The 26,640-nt window shown below is 40.8% G+C and overlaps 1 protein-coding gene across 1 annotated transcript in view; it reads right to left on the minus strand.

Moving 5' to 3' along the window:
* The window catches only part of ATP8A2 (ATPase phospholipid transporting 8A2), an 870,132-nt gene that overhangs the window by 586,866 nt on the left and 256,626 nt on the right, over positions 1–26,640 (minus strand). The window contains exons 19-20 of the mRNA XM_089685820.1: positions 23,826–23,875; positions 10,730–10,799 (exon numbers count right to left, since the gene is read on the minus strand). Of these exons, the coding sequence (XP_089541946.1) occupies positions 10,730–10,799; positions 23,826–23,875 (120 nt within the window). The remainder of the gene's footprint in view (positions 1–10,729; positions 10,800–23,825; positions 23,876–26,640) is intronic.

Below are 26,640 nucleotides of genomic sequence, written 5' to 3' on the forward strand. Positions count from 1 at the left end.
TAATGAGTAAACTGGAAACATTTTGATAGGCTGAAGACGTTTTAAGACTGGTAAGCGCACTAGTTGAAGTCACAGACTGTCCCATTTTAAATGTGACTCATACCAAATATCAGTAAGACCCAATATGGTCTCATTAAGTTCGGGAGCTAGTTTAGCCAAATGAGGTTTCTCATGATCAATGTTGTCCATTAAGGCTATGAGCGTTTCCAATTCAGAGATAACCTCTGCAGCAGAAGGTACTGAAGAAGCTACAGCTGCAGAATTGTCTGACAAGAAAGCCATGAAAGAACACTTACAGCACCTGTGTCCTGAGTCAGCATATATATTAGCAACTCAATCCATAAAATCGTGCATGGCTACAGAGAGCTCTTTCCTAGATGAAGCAGAGGAGGGGCCCCACGTATGATGGAGCTATGGAAGAGTGAGTTAAGTGAGCTGACTCAAGTAGAAGACTGTCTGCATCAGGTCATTTAGAAAGGACACTGCTAGTCACCCCAGAACTGTTAATGAATTGGGAGCCAGAGTGACCTGGTATAGAGAAACTGCTCCTTCTGAACTTGGGATCCAACATGTTGTATAATTTAAACAGGAATAATGTAATAGTACATTAGTTTACTCACAACCAGCTACATAAGCAGGAGGAGTTTAATGACCATAGGTGACCAGATTACTGTAGATAGCAGCAACGGCTAACCTTGGTGTGAAGAAGGTCTTTAGTAGATAGAAGCAGTGGGGCAAAGAAGCTAACTCACAGTGAAGAAAAACAGGTGGAGCAGAGCACATGCACTACTTTCCAACTGACGGTGCAGCAATGATTTCTAAGTGCATTAGCCCTTTTCAGTGAAGTAGAACAGAAGGATGCCCTTCTGTTCTACTTCCACTGTGTGCACTAGCTGGGTTCTCCCTGATCCACACAAAGCGCTGCAGGATGCTACCACTGCTCTCCATATGGTCTCCTTTGATATGTATGAACTTTATGCCATTATGATCTGACTTTGACTGCTAAAGCAGCACAATAGGATCTCTAATAACAACTGACTAAATGGACGCCGTCAGGGATCTCTCCCCCATGCAGCCATGTGTCAGCGCCGGATCTCTTCTGGCCGCGGCGCTGTGAGTGCGCATGCGCGGGAGTGTGCGAGTGCGTGCATGCGCACTAGCATACATGTCACCACAAGGCGGGCTATTTAAACCACCAGTACAGGCTCACCCCCACCACAAATAAGTAATTTTTGTATATATAAAAGAGGCCGCACCAAGGACACAATCCCAATGCTTCCTTTATTAAAGAATGAGTTTGTACACAATCCACTTAAGACTCCTCCATCTGACAATTTCATTCACATAGAGCTATGCGCAGAGAGCTAAGTGATGACCAGGCTGTGGCTATAACATTTTTCAGAGATGCACAAATCACAAGAATGAGCAAACAAAATGGCCAATATTGTGGCAGACAAAAATATTCACTTATATGTATTGCAACTGTACACTTAGCTGTTTGCTTAGAGCTCAGATTTTAAACATATCAGCACACTGGGTATAATTGAAAGCAGCAATAAAGGCTGGAGTATTTTTAAATCACGCCTGGGTCAGTGACCTCAGTTCTACATTTAAAAATGGGATTTTTATCATCTTCTTTTTAATGGAGTTACATGCATCTAGATAATCAAACACAAATCAGTTAGTTAACAATCCACAGTTAAATCATAGAAATGTCACGGAGTTAGTTGTTATTAAGCAGAGAAGGCAATAAGTAAAAGTTGTGGAATGTTGGAAGATTGTGTATGAACAAGGCATTATGTACATGGCTCTAGAAGGGCATGGCTGGGAAAATGCCCTGCTGGGCTTGATATATACATAAGCGTAACATGCATAATGGAAATAGGATCTTTATCTTCTTCTTGCAGACAAATTAAAACAAAGACAAAAGAGTTTCTTTGGTACATTGCCTCTGGTTTGTATCAAGCCTAAAGCAGCTATAAGTCATTGTGACACACAGGATAAATCCCATGTATAAATCACCAGTAATAATAATCCATGCAGGGTGGCTGCCCATAAAGATGTTTTATTGTTGTTATGTGATCTCAGTGAAGTGAAGCAGAATACATTATGCTCATCCTTATCAGTGTAGAATAAAAACTCACTTGTTCCAGCTATTCACCTTATTTGGTCACCATTTAGATAGTAAATTAATTCACAGCAAGGGTGGGCATACACATGCAGACCTCTGAATGGGAATGGTGGGTGGTAGCAGATCTCATTTTGTGGATTCAAAACCTTCTTTATTCTTTTCACAGTCTGGTCAACAGTACAGTGTGGTACATACACCTAAACGTCATGCCACAAAGCTGGGAAAACTGTATTTTGACATGTCAGGAATTCATTTCTGCAGACTCATAGAGGTAAAGTTAACTTAAAACTGAAAGAACAAACCATTTGTCAATATATTGGTGTTTACGTGGCTGATGAAACAAGGCAATCATCCTTCTCCGCTATATTGTTCCAAATTTTTTACTACAGTCTAACTAATTCAGCTCTTTGGACGTAGAGGTGGTTCCCATGCTCTACCACTATTACTATGAGCACAGGACCATATCTACCTCTTCAGGTTGGTGAGCGGAAGGAAACCGAGGGACATCTATTCCTCGATTTCCGCTGCACTGATTGAAACCGGAAGTGACAATGATTCTGTCACTTCCAGTTTCAGCGGTTCCATTAGATGACCGATACAGCCAGAGGAGCATCTAACCGAGCAGATCTCTGCTCGGTTAGATGCTCTGGGGGGGAGACATTGGTCTCCACAAAGAGTACCTATCACCTACTCAAAGCTATCACATAGGGGTTTGTTAATAAAAAGGGTGCGCACATGTATGTAAACCACAATCACACCACATTTGTGAGGTATTGCCGTGAACATTGAAGTAAGAGCAACAGTTCTAGCACCAGAGCTCAGGGGTAACTGTAAGCTGTTGAGATGTAAAGGCTTGTTTTGTATCAGATTTTATATAGAACATTTTTCAATCTTAAAAGACACAAACAAAACATACAAAACAAGCCACACAGGGCGTCACAAAGAAAAAGGAAAGAAAAAAAGCAACATATATATATATATATATATATATATATATATATATATTGCCAAACGTATTGTGACACCCCTCCACAGCATTGGATTCAGGTGTTCCAATCACCTCCATGGCCACAGGTGTATAAAATCAAGCACCTAGGCATGCAGACTACTTCTACAAACATTTGAGAAAGAATGGGTCGCTCTCAGGAGCTCAGTAAGTTCAAGCATGGTACTGTGATAAGTTGCCACCTGTGAAATAAGTCGATCTGTGAAATGTCCTTGCTACTAAATATTCCATGGTCAACTGTTATTGGTATTATAACAAAGTGGAAACAACTGGGAACAACAGCAACTCCGCCACGAAGTGGTAGGCCACGTAAAATGGCAGAGCAGGGTCAGCACATGCTGAAGTGCAAAGTGCGCAGAAGTTGCCAAATGTCTGCAGAGTCAATAGCTAAAGACCTCCAAACTTCGTGTAGCCTTCAGATTAGCACAACAGTGCATAGAGAGCTTCATGGAATGGGTTTCCATGGCCGAGCAGCTGCATCCAAGCCTTACATCACCAAGTGCAATGCAAAGTGTTGGATGCAGTGGTGTAAAGCATGCCGCCACTGGACTCTAGAGCAGCGGAGATGTGTTCTCTGGAGTGACAAATCATGCTTTTCTATCTGGCAATATGATGGACGTGTCGGGGTTTGGCAGTTGCCAGGAGAACGGTACTTGCCTGACTGCATTGTGCCAAGTGTAAAGTTTGGTGGAAGGAGGAATTTTGGTGTGATGTTGTTTTTCAGGGGTTGAGCTTAGCCCCTTAGTTCCAGTGAAGGGAACTCTTAAGGTGTCAGCATACCAAGACAGTTTGGACAATTTCATGCTCCTAACTTTGTGGGAACAGTTTTTTGGATGGCCCCTTCCTGTTCCAACATGACTGCTGTGCATCAGTGCACAAAGCAAGGTCCATAAAGACATGGATGAGGAAATAAGCAGAAGTATAGCCCATGGGGGGCAATCAGTAAGAGTAATGAAAAAGCAGAGGGAGGGGGGACAAGGGTAGTCCATATAGTACAGTATAACTCCATAAAGCATTATACATTTGCCGCTCCACAAAGCACCATACAGATGCAACTATTATTTTTTTGGTGTATGGAGTCTCTGCTTTCAGAAAATATATAATGTTCTGGTGCTTCAGTGATTTTATGGCCAAAAATTAAATTTTTACATGTGAGCAAAAAATGAAAAAATTGTTCTAGTGCTGAAGTGGTTTTTAAAGGAAGCAGTAGCTTGGCCAAGTAATTACAGCTGCATACTGACCATAAGGCTGCCTTCAAACTGATCCATTTATCTTCCGCTTTTACATTAAAAAAGTGGATGAAAAACACGTAACCAATTATTCCTATGGAACTCTTCACTCTGATCCGTTTCGGGTCCAGTGCTGCTTGCTGCCTTTTTGGTGGAGGTTTGGTGCAGTAAAAAATTTGCACCAAAAACGCACCTTCCCATTGAAATCAATGGAAAACGTGGCAAAAATGCATCAAAAATGCACCTGCAGTTAGTTTTTGAGTCACGTGTTCTTTAAAAAACGCACCGCAAACACGGTAAAAATCACAGTTAAAAACATGCATAAGTGTGACACTAGCCTTACAGAACTTTTAAAACTTCACAGCCAGGGTGACAGGGATTCAATAACTCCACTCAGTCCCCCCATCTGTGGCACTGCATCCTTTTCATATCAGCCTGCTTATATTTTCCTGTGATGTCTCTGATAAATTGCATAATCTAAGCATAGGCTATCACAGAGGCATGCTGATTTTTAAGTGTGTACAGGTTTGTTATGATACAGAAAACAGAGCTCTCTCAATTAAATCCAATATGGTGGTGCCCACAGTGCTGTAACCATGCTATTCCGATTTGACAGGTAAGAAAATGTGTTAGTGTGATGCTATAATCAGTGTACAAATTTTTGGGCTAGTGTAGGGAAGGATTAGAACCCCTAATAAGTTTTTATTGCTTTCTATGTTCTTGCCATGTAGACTGGCCATTGTCATCAGTACAAGAGGCAAAGGAAAATCTTCTAATTGGATGCCTGTTCTGATGACAAATTCTTGTGACTGAGCCAAATTTCCAGGACACAGACAGCAAAAAATAAATGACACAATCCCAAAGTGCCAGATAGTCTGTCTGCTTCAATGATCTCCCCTTGACTGTGGGACAAACTATTTCATTTCCGTCTGGTAGATCCTACCATTCGGAAGTCGCTGTCCTTTGAACACCTCAAGAACAGACATAATTTGCCACCCATAACTCTGGATATCTGCAGATACGGCACTCTCCATAACCCCCACTCTCATTTTCTAAGTCATCATCCTTTGAAGGACTGCTAGCAGAGGGCCCATCTTGTCCTCTCAGAATCTCTCAAAGCCAAAAAAGAAACTGCTGTGGTATATCCTTGTGGTCCATAATAGCGCTTAACTGAAAGAAAATAACACCTCCCTCTCAGATGACATTATATACCAGAATTAGAGATGGAATTGTTGACCACATGCCTAAGGGATACCATGGATAAAATAACCAGATTTGGGAGCTTTGGCATTCACAGGAAGCTTTATGCTAGTGGACCTCTTGATCTACTTGAATAATTTGAGTATCTGTTTTGTCTTTGTGCATGGGATATGGAGAGCCATGGACTTATCTTTTCCTTTCTCGTTCCTTTGCTTGGTCCTTCTTTCTTTTCTCCTCTTTCGTCTTCTAGTTTGTTACATAGCCACACTGTTAACCCAATGTCCTATGATGATGCCTAGAAAGGCATTTTACAAAAAAACTTTGATAGTCTTCATAGCTTCCGACAATATTTTTGGTTACATCAGTTTACTCTGTAATCAGATTATTTGTCAGGATGTCCAACATGGTCTAATTGCTACTGTACTTTGACCTTCACATGGAAGTCTAGTGTTTCCTAATGAGTTGACTTTGGTAATCTTCAGTTGAACCTTGTTTATGTTGAGCTATGTACAGTGGGGTAAAAAAGCATTTAGTCAGCCACCAATTGTGCAAGTTCTCCCACTTAAAAAAATGAGAGAGGCCTGTATTTGGCATAATAGGTAGACCTCAACTATGAGAGACAAAATGAGAAAAAAAATCCAGACAATCACATTGGCTGATTTGGAAAGAATTTATTTGCAAACTATGGTGGAAAATAAGTATTTGGTCACCTACAAACAAGCAAGATTTCTGGCTCTCACAGACCTGTACCTTCTTCTTTAAGAGGCTCCTCTGTCCTGCACTCATTACCTGTATCAATGGCACCTGTTTGAACTTGTTATCAGTATAAAAGACACCTGTCCACAACCTCAAACAGTCACACTCCAAACTCCACTATGGTGAAGACCAAAGAGCTGTCGAAGGACACCAGAAACAAAATTGCACCAGGTTGGGAAGACTGAATCTGCAATAGGCAAGCAGCTTGGTGTGAACAAATCAACTGTGGGAGCAATAATTAGAAAATGGAAGACATACAAGACCACTGATAATCTCCTTCGATCTTGGGCTCCACACAAGATCTCACCCCGTGGGGTCAAAATGATCACAAGAACGGTGAGAAAAAATCCCAGGACCTAGTGAATGACCAGAAGAGAGCTGGGACCAACGTAACAAAGGCTACCATCAGTAACACACTACGCCACCAGGGACTCAGATCCTGCTGTGTCAGACGTGTCCCCCTGCTTAAGCCAGTATATGTCCGGGCCCGTCTGAAGTTTGCTAGAGAGCATTTGGATGATCCAGAAGAGGATTGGGAGAATGTCATATGGTCAGATGAAACCAAAATAGAACTGTTTGGTAGAAACACAACTCGTCGTGTTTGGAGGAGAAAGAATGCTGAGTTGCATCCAAAGAACACCATACCTACTGTGAAGCATGGGGGTGGCAGACTGTGACTCCAAGAAAATGGCCGCCAATTACGATCTGCGCATGCGCGGAAGGTTTACGATGACGCGAGTTCATCGTACTGCGCATGCGCGCGGCACCCGCTTCGCGCATGCGCAATGGCGGTATTTTGACGCGATTAGCGTCCAGATAGATTTCAATGCCACATACTATAAATAGGTGGCTATTATCAACAGCTCACTCCCTTTGACAACGTGCCATTGACAACGTGCTATTTGACTTATTACCACTGTCCACATGGTCCACACCTTGATACGGGCGGCCATTCTTGTACCTACCTGGAATTGTGAATATATCATGTAAGTGCTTCATTTGTTTTTACACCCCTTAATAAAAGTTACTACACTATCGGAGGCCTCTCTTTTTGGGTTTATTTCCGAGCCTTCAAGGTGACTCCTGTCTTATGAGCGTGCACTGCACCCCCTGGAGGTTGCTGTCAGAAAGGATTCCACAACATATCGGATGAACGTTTATCGATACAGATGTTTCTGGTGACTGTGGCAGAGACTACCAACACTCCGGCAGAGTTCCCTATCCAGTGACCAGGAGTAGGTCATTTTACTCCAATGCGCTATCAAATGCGCTATCTGGTTAGTGCATTCCACAGCCACACTACCTACCACAAAAGTCACAGATTTCCTTATGTTACTCCATTGATGTATTGACTTTGACACCCATGTCACCATGTACACCTTAGTTTGATTAAGAGTGTGTTTCAGTATGGGTTGTAAATACTAGTACTTATATGCTAGCTGCGTTTATCTCCATTGAGTTTGTCATATTGCATTACGAGGTAATCTCAATATTCTAGCGCTGCATGCTTTTTCTCTTTGTGAATGCTTTGGGGCTGTTTCTCCGCAAAGGGACCAGGACGACTGATCCATGTACAGGACAGAATGAATAGGGCCATGTATCGTGAGATTTGGAGCGCAAGCCTCCTTCCATCAGCAAGGGCATTGAAGATGAAACGTGGCTGGGTCTTCCAACATGACAATGATCCCAAACATACCGCCCGGGCAACGAAGGAGTGGCTTCGTAAGAAGCATTTCAAGGTCCTGGAGTGGTCTAGCCAGTCTCCAGATCTCAACCCCATAGAAAACCGTTGGAGGGAGTTGAAAGTCCATGTTGCCCAGCGACAGCCCCAAAACATCACTGCTCTAGAAGAGATCTGCATGGAGGAATGGGCCAACATACCAGCGACAGTGTGTGCCAACCTTGTGAAGACTTACAAGAAACGTTTGACCTCTGTCATTGCCAACAAAGGATATATAACAAAGTATTGAGATGAACTTTTGATATTGACCAAATACTTATTTTCCACCATAATTTGCAAATAAATTCTTTCCAAATCAGCCAATGTGGTTGTCTGGATTTTTTTTCTCATTTTGTTTCTCATAGTTAAGGTCTACCTATGATGCCAATTACAGACCTCTCTCATCTTTTTAAGTGGGAGAACTTGCACAATTGGTGGCTGACTAAATACTTTTTTGCCCCACTGTACATGGTTTATTTTCTTATTCTTTGTATTGAAAAATGTTCAATAAAAACTGTTATTTTTAAAAAATAAATGGCAAGGTTTTAATCCATGCTCTTTCTAAAACTGAAATAAACTTTTTTTGCTATACAGACACTTTAATATTGGGGCAGAAGTTGATGTTTCACAGTCTGTGCACATTTTTGCTTTAACAACATTTGCCCCTGTGTACGAATGCTGAAGTTGGTATACTCAGGTGGAGCTGAGAACGTTCATATGTTATTGTAGCATCACATAATAAATAACCTAGCACACTGCTTTGGAGATCTCCCCTGCATGCTGAGTAAGTGTGATGTGATGTTCTGTGTCGTGGTAGAAATTTTATAGAAAAAAGCAAGTTGGTTTTGGTGGTCAGATTTCTGGGAAAAATATTCCAAAACTTCCTGTGAAGCCTTTATTTTTTTAATGACATTATTTAATGTCACTTAAAATTTTACGTGCATCAAGCTTCCCTAGTAACACATTTTGTTTTATTTTGTAATTGGCAACCTGGATAATTGTTTTGTATTTAAAGTGTAATTTATCCTTTCAGGAAGATTTCCTGAAAAACCCCCAATGCAATTCAAAGTCCAAAAAATAGTACATACCATACCTCCTGCTGTTGAAAATGGTGAAGGCCCTCCCTATCCAGATGCAGCTGTTTTGGCTTATCTCCAGATAAAAGAACTGCCCCCCCCTATTCCTCTCTACCCTGCTGTTGGAAGAATGGGCTGGATTTCACAATATTGCGCCCCCCTAACAGTCACTCTGGACCATTTAAACTGTGTGCATGTGCAGTGTGTCCTTTCATCTAATCTTAGTAGTGGCTCCTCTGGGCTGTTCAAACTCCACATGTGCATAGTCTCATTATTTGGCTGAGCACATTGCGCATGTCCAGAATTCGACCTGCAGCAGTCACTACTAAGGTTAGCTAAAGCCGAAAGAGGATGCACTGCACACACGTGCAGTTTAAATGGCACGGAGAAGATGCTAGGGGGCGCAATATGGTGAAGTCCATCCTTCAAAGGGCAGGAAGAGGAAGAATAAGGGGCAAGAATTATTTCTAGAGAGAACCGAAAACAGATACAGATCACCAAAAGAAAGCTCTATCTGTCTCAAATAAATATATAATTTGTGTACAGTGTTGCACGAGTAATTCTCAAACTATCACAGCACTGAAAAGTGGCCTGGAACGGGAGGGGTATTACAGGCTAGTAGTGAAGTAGTTAAAGAATATATCCACTCACAGCTGATATTTCAAATGCAGATGGATGTTGGTTATTTTAATTACTACTTCCCTTCCTGTATTTATAGGGGCTTCAGTATTAGGCTTCCAAGCTGTATTTCCCAGCCTTGTTCCTTTTCTCATCCGCTATGCCTTCTCCCTTGTTCAGCTTCAGTAAGTGAAGTCTCTCTAACTCTTCTACATATTCTGTAACATGGAACATACTGAAAACAAGGAGAGAGTGAGAAAGGAAGACTCGATGCAATGGCTAAGAAGTGGGTGGAAGTGGGACACTGGTGCAGTGATCTTCCTGCTGAATTCCCCCAAAAACATAAAACCCAGTACAACCTACAGGCACCTACACAAAGATAACTTTTATTTTTGTGTGGACAGAACCTTTTCAGAAGCATGTTCACTATGGCTGTGAACCCTAGGACATAGGTGTCAAGATGTATTAACAAGGGCTCAGAGGGAATGATGAACTGGCCACAAAGCAATAAAACATTGTTTCTTTACCATGTTTAACACTGTCTTTTTCATTAAAGGCTTTCGCAATATGACCCTTTACATTCAATCCAATTTTCCCATGCAGTAAACCATAACAGCCCATCATAATCTTTCTTGTACTGGTCTAACATATACCAAATTAGTTCTGAGGCTATAGATTACTGTATTTAAGAATATCAATACTTTATTCTTTGGGTTACTGCATTCATGAATAAGAACACTTTATCTAATAAGGAAAACAGTGCCTAAGGATACTAGGGGAAAATTAAACATTGTCAGTTTTCAGAACACCACAACTCCAAACATAAAACCTCAAAAAAAAAAAAAGAGATTTCCAATACTGAAGTTCCAGCACACCAAACAAAAAACAGCAATCCGTGTTAAGGGAGCTGGCTGTTCTACAAACGATGTACCTGGTTACTCAATACTAACATAAATAAATCACAATATGGAGCAGAAATGACAGGAAACTTACTGCTCCTTTGCAATAGAGCCTGAGATTCCCTGATGGAGTTCGGACAATCACAGACATTCTTTTTCTGTTGCTGAAACAAATGGAAAAAATTAATTCTGTCAGTGAGGAAAGAGGGTCATGTCAGTAGCATGTACACAGTTAAAGCTATTGAATGTATCCAATTTATTATAAAACCATGCTGCTATTCCTGGGACAGCCTGGGATTCCATCAAACTAAGTCTGGAATTGTAATGTTTTCAAACCACTGAAAATAAAAAAGGCTTATGAGATTGGAAGTAATGGATTCCCAGGCTGTATTATTTCCAAAACCTGAAAAGTCAGCATGGCCCTGCTTTGATAGTGGACAAATGTGCTGGTCAGTAAACCTTTATAGCAAACTGGGCCAGACTATGCACACTAAAGAATCTACATATTCTGAGCAATCCGTAAAAGCACTGTTAAAGCCCTCATTCACTTCTGTAGCTAAAGGCATTGTGGAGAACGTTATCTTCAAAGTTCATAAGAGAGGCACTGAAATTTCAGCTGTTTCCTATGTAAAGCAGATCTTGGTAGCCTGCCTGACTTTTAATGTGCACATACAACAGGGGTTTTCAAAGTGCACTGCATCTCAGCATCACAAACCAAAAATGCCATTTATTTCATTTTTAATATTCTAAGCAATCTTCCTCATCTATCCATGTCTCCATGCTTTATTTTGCTAAGAAATCATTTTAAAAAAACACCCCCTGTAATTTCTGGCAGTGGAAATCTTAAGTAAGGGCAGATGATTTACGTATCATTTACTTCCTGGAATCCATCCACCCTTAGCTCAGGCATTGGTGATCTGAGAACCCTCCCTCCTCTCCTGAAGACTGCTGGGATGTATGACATCATTTGCCTAGGCACGGAAACCAGGAAGTAACTGAAGAAATTAAAAAAAAGAGTTTAAAAAGTAAATATCATATACTTTCCTATCTATTTACTAATGCTAGCTGAATAAGGATTAAAAATAGTCCAAGTTGCTTGAGAGAATGAATTTCCAATGTAACCTGTTAGAAATGGGGCCTTTGTGATCTTTGAGAGCCTTTGAGAATTAATTACTTCATTGTACAAGCAGCTACATAAGTCAGGGATGGTTTGTTTTTAAGTTTTTTTACTGCCTGTAAAGAATATGTAGATAATGTAATGCCAATTGTCTGGTCACCAGTTCACAGGAATTTCAGAAAAAAAAGAAAGCTTTTTCCGTTAGGCATTATGGATTTAGCCCACTGTTACATTGGCCATAGACATGGCAGCTTTTTTATCAACTCAAACACTTTAATGTGGTATTTAATCAAAAGCATTACCAAAAAGATCACAGCAACCCACTACCCACAGTTTGCATCAAAACATACTGTAACAAACTGCTATCTTAGAGAAAATCTAGAAACATTATCTGTGTCTAACCAGCACCCTTGAAAGATTTACCATTGTCTTGAATTCCTTATGAAGAACAGTAGTGCAATTCCTTCCTATGCTCTCTTGAGCTTTGAGCCTTACAGCTTATAAGTGCAGAATCAGATCATCTAAGGTACTGCAGCCTCTGACTAGGAGTGCGATATGGCTATGTCAGTGCAACTCACTGCTCTCCTTGTTGTAGAGAAAGCTGTATCTGAGGACCTGTAGTGAAGGGATGTCCATGCTCCCTCTTCATTTATTCTGTAGATCTGTGCTTTCTGAACCTTCTTTGCTGCTTCTTGAATACTCTGCACCAGTCATTAGATCACTAGCCATCAGATCACCGGGGGGATTAGCTCTAATATAAAGAAGCAAATGTGGCCACTTCCATACAGAGACACAGTGGAGAACAAGGCATGTTAAGTCAGTAATGAAAAAAGGTTTAGCTACTGGTGACTTGTTCTTTGTTTGCTTCTCGCCTTCTTCGGGCATAGCTTCCATTCGCAGTTTAGAGCCTCTTTCACTGTTTTTTGCCCATGCAGTTCAAAGTTACAGATTCACTTAAGTTCTCATTACCTCAGCAGCAAATACTCACCTTTTCTCCTCTCTCATTGTTGGAAGCGAGGAAAGAAAGCCCTGTGTAATAGCCAAAGGAGGTCTTAAAGTAATAGTGAACTCTAATTGGAAGACATTCACTTTGCTAAAGCACAGTGTATTATAAAGAACATTCATGTGTTTTTTCATAAAATAATAATTTCACTCTTTTTTTTCTTTGTATGAGGCTCAGCACTGCTGATCTCTAGCTTGTTTTAGCCTCTTCCTGTTGCCATGCATTTGCTCCAGAACTGGCTGCTCTTCAATGCTCTGGACAGGCATCCTAATAGTGAGAACAGTGGACCATGCCTGCGTTTTGCATGTTGGCACAGTCCTTTCTAGTCTTAAGCAGGGGCACATGTGATGGGGGTCAATGTTGAAGCACAACTGGGAAACAGCTGTCAGCCCGTAACAGGATGTGCCCGAACAAGGACCTTTCTGGCTGATTCACCAGGTGTTTTCTAATGCATGCTGCAGATTTAAGGGCTTCATTCACATGGGTATAAATGGCATGTACAGTGTGAAGAGTAATGTTGGCATACAGTTGCCTGTATAAATCAATGACAGGCCGTATACATGTCATAGTGTATCTGAAAGACCAAAAGAGAGCAAATAATCTGATATTTTGCATGCATACAGGGACAAATGAATGGCCCTGTTGCAGTTTATCTCAACTTTAAGTTACGAAGTTGAGGAGAGGGGGGTGTTCAGTAGCCATAACACACTTTCTGTCCTATGGTAACAGTACAATACAATGCACAAATATAAAGCACAATGAGTGATCATTGTCACTCTAGGACCAGAAGTATGTTACTGGCCGAATCACCAGATGAAATCAAAGGAAAACACCTTTAGGAGCACCAGTGTTGAAAGTGGTATCCTGGCTCTAGGAGCACCAGTGCTGATAGCAGTATCCCTGCTTTGGGAGTACCAGTGCTGAGAGCGGTATCCCTGCTTTGACAGGACAAGGGCTAAGAGCAGTATTCCAGTTAGAGAAGAACCAGTGCTGACAGCAGTATCTCAGTTATTGAAGCACCAGTGCTGACAGTAGTTCCCCAGTTATAGAAGCACCAGTGCTGAGAGCAGTACCCCAGGTCTAGGAGCACTTGTTTTGATAGTGGAATCCCTGCTTTCGAAGGACATGTGCTGAAAGCAGTATCCCAGTTCTAGAAGCACCAATCCTGACAGCATTATCCCAGCATCACTACTGAGAATGATATCCTTGCTTTGGGAGCATCAATGCTGAGAGCAGTATCCCAGTTCTATGAGCATCAGTGCTGAGAATGGTATCTTAGTTTTGGGAACACCATTGTTGAGAGCGGTATCCCATCTTTGGGAGCACCTTTGCTGAGAGCAATAATCCAGCTCTAGAAGCACCGGTGCTGAGAGTTGTGTTCCAGGTTTGGGAGAACCAAGGCAAAGTGGTTTCCCATCTTTGGGATCACCATTGTTGAGAGCAGTATCCCATCTTTGGGAGCACCTTTGCTGAGAGCAATATCCCAGCTCTAGGAGTACCTTTGCTGAGAGCAGTATCCCAGCTTTGGAAGAAACTGAAAACAGTATGCCAATTCACACATCGTTACTGAACAGCATACAGTCTGTAGTGTACATAATGGGTAGCTGCAAACTTACCAGCTCTCCAGCCATTGGGGGGGGGGGATGAGATGAGTCATGTTTTTTATATCAGATACTAATAAATACTAACATATACTGTAGTTATTAAAACTATAAAAGGGAACCTTTCCACCACCCTATAATAATACAGAACCAGCAACACTTATTCATATAAATTACTCTAGGGTAGAAACGAAAGATAAACTCACATGCAGTAAAACTAAATATTTGCCATTACTACGCAACATCACACTCAAACTTTCCATTAATAACTTTAATCAATTAAATGCTAATTAGAATGTGTTTTGAAACATTATTATGATTAGGGATACTGTTCAGCTAAGTGACATTTGATGCATCAGGCTTAGTATTTATACAATCCACAACAATCTAAATGCTCCATCACAAAACGTCTTCTTAAAAACTGGCTTCAATCTTTGGATGATTGAAAACACAAATGTGGCACCATACAGAGAGTGGTCAACCTCAGTTTTTATACAGGCTCTAGGAAGATGTGAATAATATCGCAGTATGCAGTAGCCTGATGGCAGAAGCTATAGCATGACTCCCCCTGTTAGACAAACACAGTATTGCTTAGAAAAGATGGATGGCTCATAAATTGTGCTTGGCAGAAAGACCTGGATGTGGGTTCCTCATTAGTTGGACTTTCCTAGAAGACATTAAAGGTAATAGGAGGGAGCCAGCACTAGCTCAAGAAGACTAGTCCTGCCCTGGGAGCAATGAGGACATTGTTCAGATACACATTATGCTATTTATCTTCAACTGTTTGGTTACAGTACCTATCGCTGTATTTTCCTCAGCATTGCTAGTGCTCAGGGGTCTTCCTTTTAAAGTCATTTCTAACTACAAAGATAGATACACAGACATAAGATAGAGGGAGAGATTTACAGCCAGATACTGTAAATGGCTAGATAGACAGACACATAGCACAAATTTACAGCATAGCCTTCTCAGTTTAAAGTGATGTTAAAGGGGAACTTAACTGTATCTGAGCACTACAATCTGAAAATTCTATTTGCTTAATTTTTAACCACTTCAAGTCCGGACACTTTCACCCCCTTCTAGTCCAGGCCAATTTTCAGCTTTCAGCGCTGTCACACTTTGACACTTGGTCATGCACCACTGTACCCGTGTGAACTTTCTTTTGGTGGTATTTAATCACCATTGGGTTTTTAATTTTTTGCTATATAAATAAAAAAAATACAGATAAGGTTGGAAAAAAATGTTTTGCTTAGTTTCTGTTTTAAAATACTCCAAATAAATATTCTTTCTTCATAAAGTGTGGCCAAAATGTATTCTGCTACAGTTTTAGGTAAGAATAAACCAAAACAGTTTATATTATTTAGTCTGTGTGAAAGTTATAGAGTCTGCAAACTAAGGGATATATACTGAAAATTGATCAGTTGAGACCCTAAAATGCCGGACGCTGGTATGGGGTATGAGAGTGCTCAGGATGCTGGTATGGGGTTTGGAGGTGATCAGGACACTGGTATGGGGTATGGCCATAATCAGTACACTGGTATGGGGTATGGAGATGATCAGGACGCTGGTATGGGGTATGGCCATGATCAGGACACTGGTATGGAGTGATCAGAATGCTGGTATGGGGTATGGCAGTGATCAGGATACTGGTAAGGCATATTGGGTGATCAGAGCGCTGGTATGGGGGATGGTGGTGATTAGGATGCCAGTATAGGGTATGGCAGTGAAAGGACACTAGTATGGTATTTGACAGTGATCAGGGCACTGTTATGGTGTATGGTTGAGATCGGGGCACTGGTATGGTGTATGGTTGAGATCGGGGCACTGGTATGGCGTATGGGGGAGAGGAAGGTGATGGTATGGTTGGGACAAGGACTGGCTGCATTTTTTATTTCTTTTACACTAAGGCAGTGATCAGGGACACTGGGGTGGCTGGCATTGCAGTCTGTGAGTGTACAAGCAGCCTGACATGCTGCTGTACACTCACAGGCTGCAGCATTGGTTCTCTCTGCTCTCACAGTGGAAGCAGAGAGAACCGATCTTTAGTTTCACTTTCCATTGTTTACTGTGTGATTGCTGTGATTGGACATAGCAATCACATGGTAAAACACCATGTGATCACCCAGACATAGCGGTAATGTGATCCGCTGTGTCTGGGTGACACCAGGACCGCTGGGCTCCCAGTTGCGCGCTCTGTGAGCTACCAATGCGGGCTGACGTACAGGTACATTAGCCCACATCAGCACCGCTTTCCGTTCGCCGTCTATAGGCTATGGGCGGACTGGAAGCAGTTAATATTCAAAGCAACTCTCTCATCCATTGATTTCTCCATGCTTTATTTAGCTAAGAAACACCCCCTAACATTTCTAGCTATGACCATCTTGAGTAAGGGCAGATGATCCATGTGGCATTCACTTCCTGGAATCTATCTGCCCTTAGCTGAGGAATGCAGGCACGAAGGTTCTTAGGTTAGAAAACCCTTTTGCCCCTCCACCAGAAGGAAGAAAATAAATGGTTCATGAAGACTCCAAATTACATCATTTTGGCCTCGGCCAGAAACCAAGAGGCAAGGGAAGAAAAGTAAAGAAAAAGTTTAAAACATGTAAATATAGTATGCCTTCCAATATATTTACTAAGGGTAGTACCATAAAGATTAAAACTAGTTAAATTTGATTGTCAGAGTTTAGTTCCATTTTAAACCCTTAGTCTTTTCAGGCACTTTCAGCAGCTGATGTATTCACTTACTGAGTATGCAACTTCTTAATCTATTAATCCTTGTCTATATTCCTGTTTATGTTTGTGGCATGGCACTGCTCAAGGTTTCCTGTTTCAGGGTGGTTTCTTTCTCCTGCAGTGTCATATGGAGACACCCTTGCATGTTTTAGCTAGACCTGTGTCTTCCTACACTGTGTGCATCAATAGAAACACACAGCCCCATAGCCTAGGATGGCAAGGCACTCCCCTGCCTCTACCTTCTCCTCCCCTCTCCAAGCTAACAGACTGGCTCCAAACGGCACATTCCACTGTTAACTTTTTCCTATGAAGAGCAGACTTTCAGAGAAGCAGCACTAAAGAGCAGGAGCCAGCAGCATTGAAAGTTGTGAACTGCAAGTGCTGGGGTAGAACATTTAACAAATAGTTTACTGGAGAATGTTTATTTTATTATGCTCAATGTGTTAAGCTAACAAAACCCCAAGAGTTTAATGCTATTTTAGGGGAAACATATACAATCGTTTTTAAAGGTTAAAAAAACAGGTTGTGATTTCGGACATACTGTACATATGTAACCCTAGCTTCCGCTGAGCATATATTTTAAAGTTCATCTATCATTAGTATTGCTTGGCTACAGGTGGATCAGAGCACATTTTACCATAATCCAGCCATTTTCAGCTGTCTGTTGTCTATAGGTAGCGTCACAAAGTCCTTGCTTAACATGGGAATACAGTATTAGGATTTTGTTTGGTATTCTTCGTTGTAAGAATGTTATAAGATCATTTTTCGAATCAACAGTGGGGTCAAATTGGCACTTGTTTTCAACCGTAATGCAATCTCTGTTTTTCTCCTCCCCAGCCCCCCCCCCCCCCCAAATAAGTATCTGAGCCAACACTCAATCCAGCGATGTGTCTGAGAGCAGCAGAGATGCTGTCTCTATCCTCAATGGCTCAGAGACAGCAGCAGGAGCCTTTGTCAGCACAGGAGGAGAGAGCGAGGGGGGGTAGTTGAGCCTTGCATTCTGTGTCTATAGACACAGGCAGCGTAGCTCGGGATCGAACCCATATTAGTGCAGCATCCTATGGTGGCACACCAAGAAGAGGAGGAACAGGGCTGCTCTGTGCAAAACCATCGCACAGAGCAGGTGTAAGTACAACATGCCTGTTATTTAAAAAAATAGTCTTTACAATCACTTTAAAAAGCAAATGGACATAATTTGACAGGTTCATAATAGTTTACCCAGTCATAAACTGAAATCTCTGTCTGCAGTGTGAAAGCATTTTTAAAGGATATTTTCACCTCTGGGAACATGTTGCCAATCCTGCAACCTCTCACCACCCCCCTCCTCACTGTGGTGTGGGTTAGAGATCTTCTCCCCGCACCCACTGTCACAATTTCAAAAGAATACGGCCATGCGGGGCTCCGTGTCATTCATTCACAGAGATCTGTAACCGAATGAACTATAAGTACCCACAGCCTTGCAGCTGACGACTTGTAGTTCTCAATGAACTACCAGGGCACTAGTGAGCGCTCTAGGTAGTTCATTGAGTCTTCCTGTCATTGTGTAACTGCCTGTTCATATGAGGTACGAGCAGACAGATACACTGACAGTCTGCAGGAGCCCTGCTTTGCACCCACAATCTGCTGATTGCAGTTGCAATGCTTTACAGGCTCCCAAAAAAATTAATAATAAATGCACATTTTTTTACCTTAACAAAATGTGCATTTATTATGTTTTTAGAAAGGTGAATTTATCCTTTAATGTTGTATCAACAAATATTCACCTAAACAGATAATCATTAGATCAAAACAATAAAACATTAACGAGCGCTTGGAAATAAATGGTAAGCAGCTGGCATAAAGGTACAAACCCAAACCTTCACAATATAGATAATAAAAACATATGCAGCGCTAAAAAGGAAACGACTCATAGATACATCATACGTCTGATAAAATTAAAATTAAAATAAGTGGTGGCTAAAGTGCTTAAAGTGAAAACAACGTCCTCAGGTGATATATCAATCGTCCCAGTAATAGGTGCAAATGCTGTCGACTCCGTACTCATAGGTGGGTAAACTTTATGCACTCACCAGAAAGCGCATTATGTGCGCATTTGAGTTGTCAGACCACTCCTGGTACTAGAAGGCTTGAGGCAATGTGGGTCATCTAGCAGGCTGTCACTCTGCTAGAGATGCTCCTTCCTCTAACCAGCAGGGGGGGCACCAGGCATCCAGCAACGGTTGTCATACAGCTAATCCGGACTCCTCAGAGCAGGGCACTCAAAATAGATATCCACTTTGAAAGGGGGGGCTCAACCATACAGCCCAGCCCAAAAAAGCACTGATAGTGTAGTATGTTCAGAAACTTTTATTTGGACATAATGCAGTAGACTCATATAGGGTAGCCCAGAAACAAAGATGGCCGCCGGCCTCCACGAGGTGCGGGGCGGCGTTACGTCACCGGCTAAGCTCCACCCTGACGCATTTCTTGCGGACGAGCACGTTATCCTTTGAAAGGGGGGGCTCCTTTGATAACGTGCTCGTCCGCACGAAACGCGTTTAGCGCTGCATATGTTTAGATAATCATTAGATGATCAGCTACAGGGCAAAATAAAAAAGTAGGCATTTATGTACTGAGAATGCAAGTAATTTGCAAAGAAAATTTTCCAAAGCCTGACTGTCAATAAAAATCTGACACTTATGTTACTGTAAGACCAGTGTCAGTGAGAGTTCATTGAATGTTCACATGATCCATTCCACTCTTTGTATCCATATAACTTCTAACTGTTGTACATCAGTAATGGGGACCAATTTAATCAAGAGACAAAAAGCTACAGCATTAGGCCCACCTGAAAGTGATGGCACCAAACAAGTGAGGCATATTTTCCTAATCAGGCTAATTTAATCCAAAGACAAAAGGCATCAGCATTAGGCCCACCTGCAGTGATGGTACCAGAACTAGGGAAGCTTATTTTCCTAATCAGGACCAGATTATACAAGAGACAAAAGCACCAGCATTAGGCCCACCTGCACGGAATGGCATCAGAACTAGTGAGGCTTATTTTCCTTTGTTTATATGATAAACTAGGAAGCAAAGACGTGTCAAAAGGCGAGTCTCATTTTTCAAGCAATTAGATCAGTATCATTCTTTAAAATCCTTAGTGAAATGAAAAAAATGTAATGTCTTATATTTAACCCAGACCCTCCTAATGATATGTCTTCATGCTGACAGGCTCATTCCCAATAGAACTGTGATGTTTCCTCCACAAGTGCTACAGATCTTCATGCTGTGAAGTTTGTGCTTATAAAAATACTGACTTTTTTCCTTGTCTAGTTCTGTTAAAGAATATTCTGGGCTGAGATAGACAGACAATCTTAGGCTTCTTTGGACCTTTATACATTAAAACATGCGTGGTAACACACATTATCTATGTTAACATGCTATTGATACATTTATTTTGTGCAATTCACACACGTATTTTGTGTCCTGATTCACATTCAGAAATTGCACTTTGTCTCTGCATGCAGACAGCCATTTTTGGTATAAAAAAAGAGCTTCCTCATGTCAAAACTGCCCCCTGATGACTGGCTGGGAAATAATGAAAAATCAGAAGGACAGGTGTAGAAAGCACAGATCCACAGAATAAATGAAACAGGAGCAGGAAGATCCTTCCACTGCAGGTAATTAGGTACAGATTCCCCTCCAGCAAAGGACAGTAAGCAGCACAGTGGTAACATCACCAAATCCCACTCCTAATCTCATGAGACTATAAATTAGAAGGCACAGTACTTTAAATCTCAGACTGCAGATATACAGCTATGCATCTCAAAACACTGGAGTTCCTCTGCTATTTTTTAAAGAAAAAAACGGTAATGCTTAAGAACTATTAATATTTCCAAATGTTTCCTAAAAATAACAAATATTCACTTTTTAAATTCATATCCACTTAAGAAAGTGAAACAAAGAGCAAAAGAAAAAACAAACAAACAAACAACGTCCTGTAACCCAGAGTAACCCCATTTCAGTATTCTAACATTAGAACAGTGAAAAATAAAGCGTCATTAGTTACTATTGGCCATTACATTTTGTACTTAGTAACAGCATTGTGAACTACTGCACCTTACTAAATAAACTCCAACATGGTACATTTTACATTATTGAAACACAAGTAAAAAGTTTCTGAAAAGAAAGGGTCTGTATTGTTCATAGCAAGAGAATAATTCTTAATCTTATGAAAGATTACTAAGCGACACAGGAACAGTCTTACCAATGGTCCTGATTTTATTAAGACTATGGGGTTGATTTACTAAAACTGGAGAGTGCAAAATCTGGTACAGCTGTACATGGTGGCCAATCAGCTTCTAACTTCAGCTTGCTCAATAAAGCTTTGAAAAAAAACCTGAAAGCTGATTAGTTTCTATGCAGAGCTGCACCAGATTTTGCACTCTCCAATTTTAGTAAATCATCCCCTATTGCGTCCCCTAAACAGCACACTGTCAGCCATAGTTCTAACAAAATACTGTCACAACTGAGACCACATATAAGTTGATTGCGATGAGGCTTATTTTTACTGTTCATGCATGAAAAACAAAAAAAAAATTAAGGACCACAGGCAGGTCGTCAATACGACATGTACATTGCATTATCAATAAGATATAGATTTAAGGATGGTCAAGTCACGTTGACTCAGCGAAGAGCACGTAACAGGCGTTGCAGTTAAGTCAGTAGCATGGTATCAATTAGGGTGGGGAAAAGTGAAAAAAAAAAGGCAGGGAGGGCGAGGGGTTTCGTGGACAGATCTGCCAGCTCCATCAAAGTCTGAAGAGGTCTCGGCGGAAGACTATAGGCAAGAAACAGGGGATCAAGGGTTATTTTTAAGGTGTATGTTTAGCTAAAAAAAATGGATACAGTAATGTAGGACTAGACTTGTCAGTTTTTTATGCTGCCTGTGTCTCATTAGATAGATTTCACTTCACTTCACTTCATGTCCCAGTGACATAACAGGAAGTGAATGGAGATCATTGTGAAGGGAGGGAAAATCCCCTCTCGGACATCTGTCCCAGAACAGGCATCCCCATTCTATGCTGATGACACCCAAATCTATCTCTTTACTCCTCAGCTCACCCCATCAGTTTCCTCGCATGTCACTTACTTACTAAAAGACATATCAGACTGGATGTCACAGCACTTCCTTAAACTCAATCTATCCAAAATGGAGCTCATATTTTCTCCCCCATGTGCCCCTTCCCCTGACTTCTCTGTCAAGATCAATGGCACAACTATCTGTCCGTCCCCTCATGGCAGGGTGTTAGGGGTAACCCTGAATTATGAACTTTCAGGCCCACATCTAATCCCTGTCCAAATCATGTCGCCTCAACCTCTGCAACATATCCAGAATACGCCCCTTTCTAACCAATAACACCACAAAACTTCTAATTCACTCCCTAGTCATCACTAGCCTCGACTACTGCAACCTCCTCATCAGATTAACTTTACATAGGCTATCCCCCCTTCAGTCCATCATGATAGCTGCTGCCAGACTCCACTACTGCCACCTTACCAACTGTTCATTGTCTGCTACCCCTCTCTGCCAATTCCTACACTGGCTTCCACTCACCCAATGAATAACATTCAAAATACTAATAACTTACAAAGCCTTCCACGACTCTGCCCCCAGCTACATCACCAACCTGGTCTCAAAATATCTACCAAACCACTCTCTGCAGCCCTCCTAAAACCTCCATCTCTGTAGTTCCCTTGTCACCTTTTCCCATGCTCACCTCCAGGACTTCTCCAGAGCTTCTCCTATCCTGAAAACCCTTCTATCCTGCTTCTAACTAATATACTGTGTTTTTACTTTCTCCATCATCTCATCCCCTGCAGTTACTACTGTTTGTATCACTTGACCCTCTCACTTAGATTGTAAGCTCTAATGAGCAGGGCCCTCTGATTCCTCTTGTACCAAATTGTATTGTACCTAATTTTGTAAAGTGCTGTGCAAACTGTTCCCCTATATAAATCCTGTATAATAATAAATATAATAGTAATCCCCATTGGAGGATTTCCCCCACCTTCTGGTGCCATCGTCAGTTCCAGTTTCCATCACTCTTTGTCCCGTCACAATGGAAACCAGGACAGAAAGAGAGGGTGTATCTCCTCAGCAGGGACATAAAAAGCAATACAAACCTGATAGGGGTTCTAAAACTGTTTTGGCTAGAGATACATTTTAAAGGTTGGAAGTTATGGTTTATACACAAGGGGCCACTCACTGTGCATTACCTTTGGTGTAAGCTATTTTCAAATCTAGCTTTTCCATTTCTTCAAGGTAAATGCTAATTTTTTTTGGTCCAAGAAGAAAGAAATATGGTGACCAAAGAAAAAAAAACAAAAAACAAATTCACACTTCTTCAGTCACTGCTTATACATTAGAATTTCAAAATAGAACTAAGAGATTTATCTAAGGACTTAACAATAATCAGCTCATTATTTTCCTACTTTGAGTTTATTATAGTTGAACATTAGATGTGTAAGAGATACTCTGTGTTCTCTTTCATTTGCTGGAAATATTTTCCTTGTGGTAAGAGGGGTAATGTGAACCAATACACTGTTCTCTTCTCAATGATCAAATAATGATTTCATAATATACATCACGGGGCACAATATTGATTGAACTAACAGATAGCATGAATAAAAAGATAAATACACAGCACAAGGGAGAGCTGCAATTAAATTAGCGATAAGTGGTGGATAACATTACCTTGAGAATTCCAGCACGTTGAGAATTTCAAAGCTCTGTTCTGTGCCCATCTAAAAAAGAAAACAATTTTTTTTTTTCTATTCAAGGAAACAAAGTTAGGTTTGAAAACACTGCCACCTTGTGGATATTAGTTATACAAACAAGCATTGTCAGCAAAGCAAATGTTCAAGCTGCAGTAACACATAACATCCAATCAGAAATGATCTATTACTTTTCTGCTATAAATAGATAAAATATTTTATCTGCTCACTGCTATGCCACAATTTCAGCAGCTAATGTGGGAATTTTAATAATCCGCCTAATCTAAAAAATCTGGTTTGTGGATATGAGCAGACGATTTGGGGCATTCAGTTAAAAAGAATTTTAGATATGCCACTGGTCAACATAAACCCATGAATGTAAAAATATACATAATCTAATGTTTATCACAGACATTTTTAAGGAACGCCCCCATCCCCGGAGTGCTAAAAATCAAGTCACTGATACGTAAATAGTAACAAGTTCCTGTGATCTATGACTCTTGCCACCCTCCTCCAAAAATGCAGTAAAAAAAGTTCATTAATACTTTCATATAAATTTCCCAATTTTCAGGGATCTCAGAGAGCTGCACAGGATATCAGAAATGGCACACAGACACCTGGAGGTAAGGGTGCTTTCACAATGCTCAGTTGAAAGAATGCATTAAAAATGCATTTCCCTTGTGTATGCAGGACTGCACCCGCAACTCAGTGGTGTGAAGAGTCCCATGGGATTTAAAGGGAAATCTTTTTATTGCATTTTTCTTGTGTTTTTAGCAAGGTAAAAATGCAGAAAAAATGCATCAGCGAGAAGGAGCATTAGTGTTATTTTGATATTTTTTTTTACCCACTATTAAAAATTAAGCTAGCATTTTTTAAAGTGTTACTAAACCCAGGACCCTGCATTCACTATATCTGGTCTCCCACAGAACACACAACATGGAAATCCAATTATGTTAGTAAATATAAACTGCTAAATACCTTTTTTCATCAGCAGTTAGAGCAGTCTTGTGACTTCTATCAGTGTCTAGCCAAACATTGGTTAAAGCTTATAGGAGGAGTTGTCTTTCTGTTCTAAGAGGATTTAGAACCCCTGACCTCTCTCTCTGATTGGCGCTGTGCTGATCACATGCACTCTCCCAAGGGGGGAAAAAACCTCTCCAGCAATACACACAAAACTGAGTTTGTGCAGAGTGTTTCCACACAAAATGTCTTATCAGGTCATAAGAGGGGGACACTGGAAGAAGGGGAGGATCAGGGAAGACAGGATCAAACAGCATTTTTACACAATGCAGAGGATTAACCCCTTAGGTTCCACAGGGAGTATATCAAGCATGGTTTACTGCATATACAGACTGATTTTACTGTTGTAGGTTTAACACTTTAACTAATTGACTCCCAGGCCAATTCTGACATTTCTCAAATATATGTAAAAATCTGTATTTTTTTTGCAAAAAAATTACTTAGAACCCCCAAACATTATATATTCTTTTTTTTAAGTTGAAACACTGGAGAATACAATTATAGATTTTGCAATTTTTTACATCACACAATATTTGCACAGCGGTTAATTAAATACAAATTTGCAGGAAAAAAACTTTAATGATTTTTAGTGAACACAAACAAAATATAATACACATTTTTTTTGTTAAAATATAAAAGATGATACAAAATATGTCATGCTTTACAATTGTTCACGGTCATGGAATAGTGGGGGGACTTTACAACTTTCTTATAATTTATTTTATGTAAACTGTTTTTTTTTACGCTGGAATCTTATAGTGAACAACATCCCTTTGCGAAAGCATGGGCTGTGATAGGTCCTATTTATGGAGGGATCTGGGGTCTTTTAGACCACCTATCTCTCCTCTGGCCTCCAAAGTATCTGATCAAACCGAGATTGGTTTGATCAGATGCTGTACAAGCCAGTAACATTTTTTCAAAAGAACAAGCCCTCCAGCAGAATGTATCAGTTACAGAGATGAGGCAAACCATTTAACACTTGCAGGGGTGCTTAAAATGATCAACTTTTATTTATTCATGTAAAGCCTTTATCCAAAATGGAAAAAAACTGTTTACTGTACCTAATTTTAAGGTATTAGCTGGAGTGTGGCTTCAATGTGTTAGTGTATTTGAATCTGCTAGTACATCTAACACTCCCCTCCACCAGCCTGACAATGCAGCTGTCCAAAGGTGCCCCCTGTACTCCATCCACAGTGGGGCATTCTAATATAGAAGGTGTGTTACTGGGCAGATCGCCAGGTAAAAACAGAGGGGGGGAAAAAGCCTAAGAAAAGAAACAAATGCAGCCACCACATTTAATGACTGGTAAGCTGCAATAGATTACATTTTTGGTTTTGGGTTTAAAACTGCTTTAATGTTTGGGCCCCAGTGGGGATGATTTCAATTCACTTTCTGCCCCAGTAAAATTAGAAGATGAGATTAAATCTTCTGGAATCAGGGCAAATCCTACTTTGAGTTGTCACCTTCCACCACTTTGGTGACCACTGTCATTGCTGGGATTTCCACTAACTTACAAGAAATGAAGGGTTGAGGTGATTGTAGCTGTAAGAAGTGAAGGGAAATTTCCACAGGTGTGATCCAGATAACAGTAATAACCTGACAGATATTCTATCTCACAAGTAATCAAATTTATATAAGATACAGCCTGTTATTCAAAGCGGAGTTCCACTCACCCTGTCAAAAAATAAAAGTCAGCAGCTACAAAAAGAGTAGCTGCTGACTTTTAAAAAACAGCCACTTACCTGTCCCTCGGTCCCGCGGTGTGTCCCCCGCAG

The sequence above is a fragment of the Staurois parvus genome, unplaced genomic scaffold (assembly GCF_062004578.1).
Source record: "Staurois parvus isolate SC_StPar_1 unplaced genomic scaffold, SC_StPar_1.0 ptg000387l, whole genome shotgun sequence".
NCBI lineage: Eukaryota > Metazoa > Chordata > Amphibia > Anura > Ranidae > Staurois > Staurois parvus.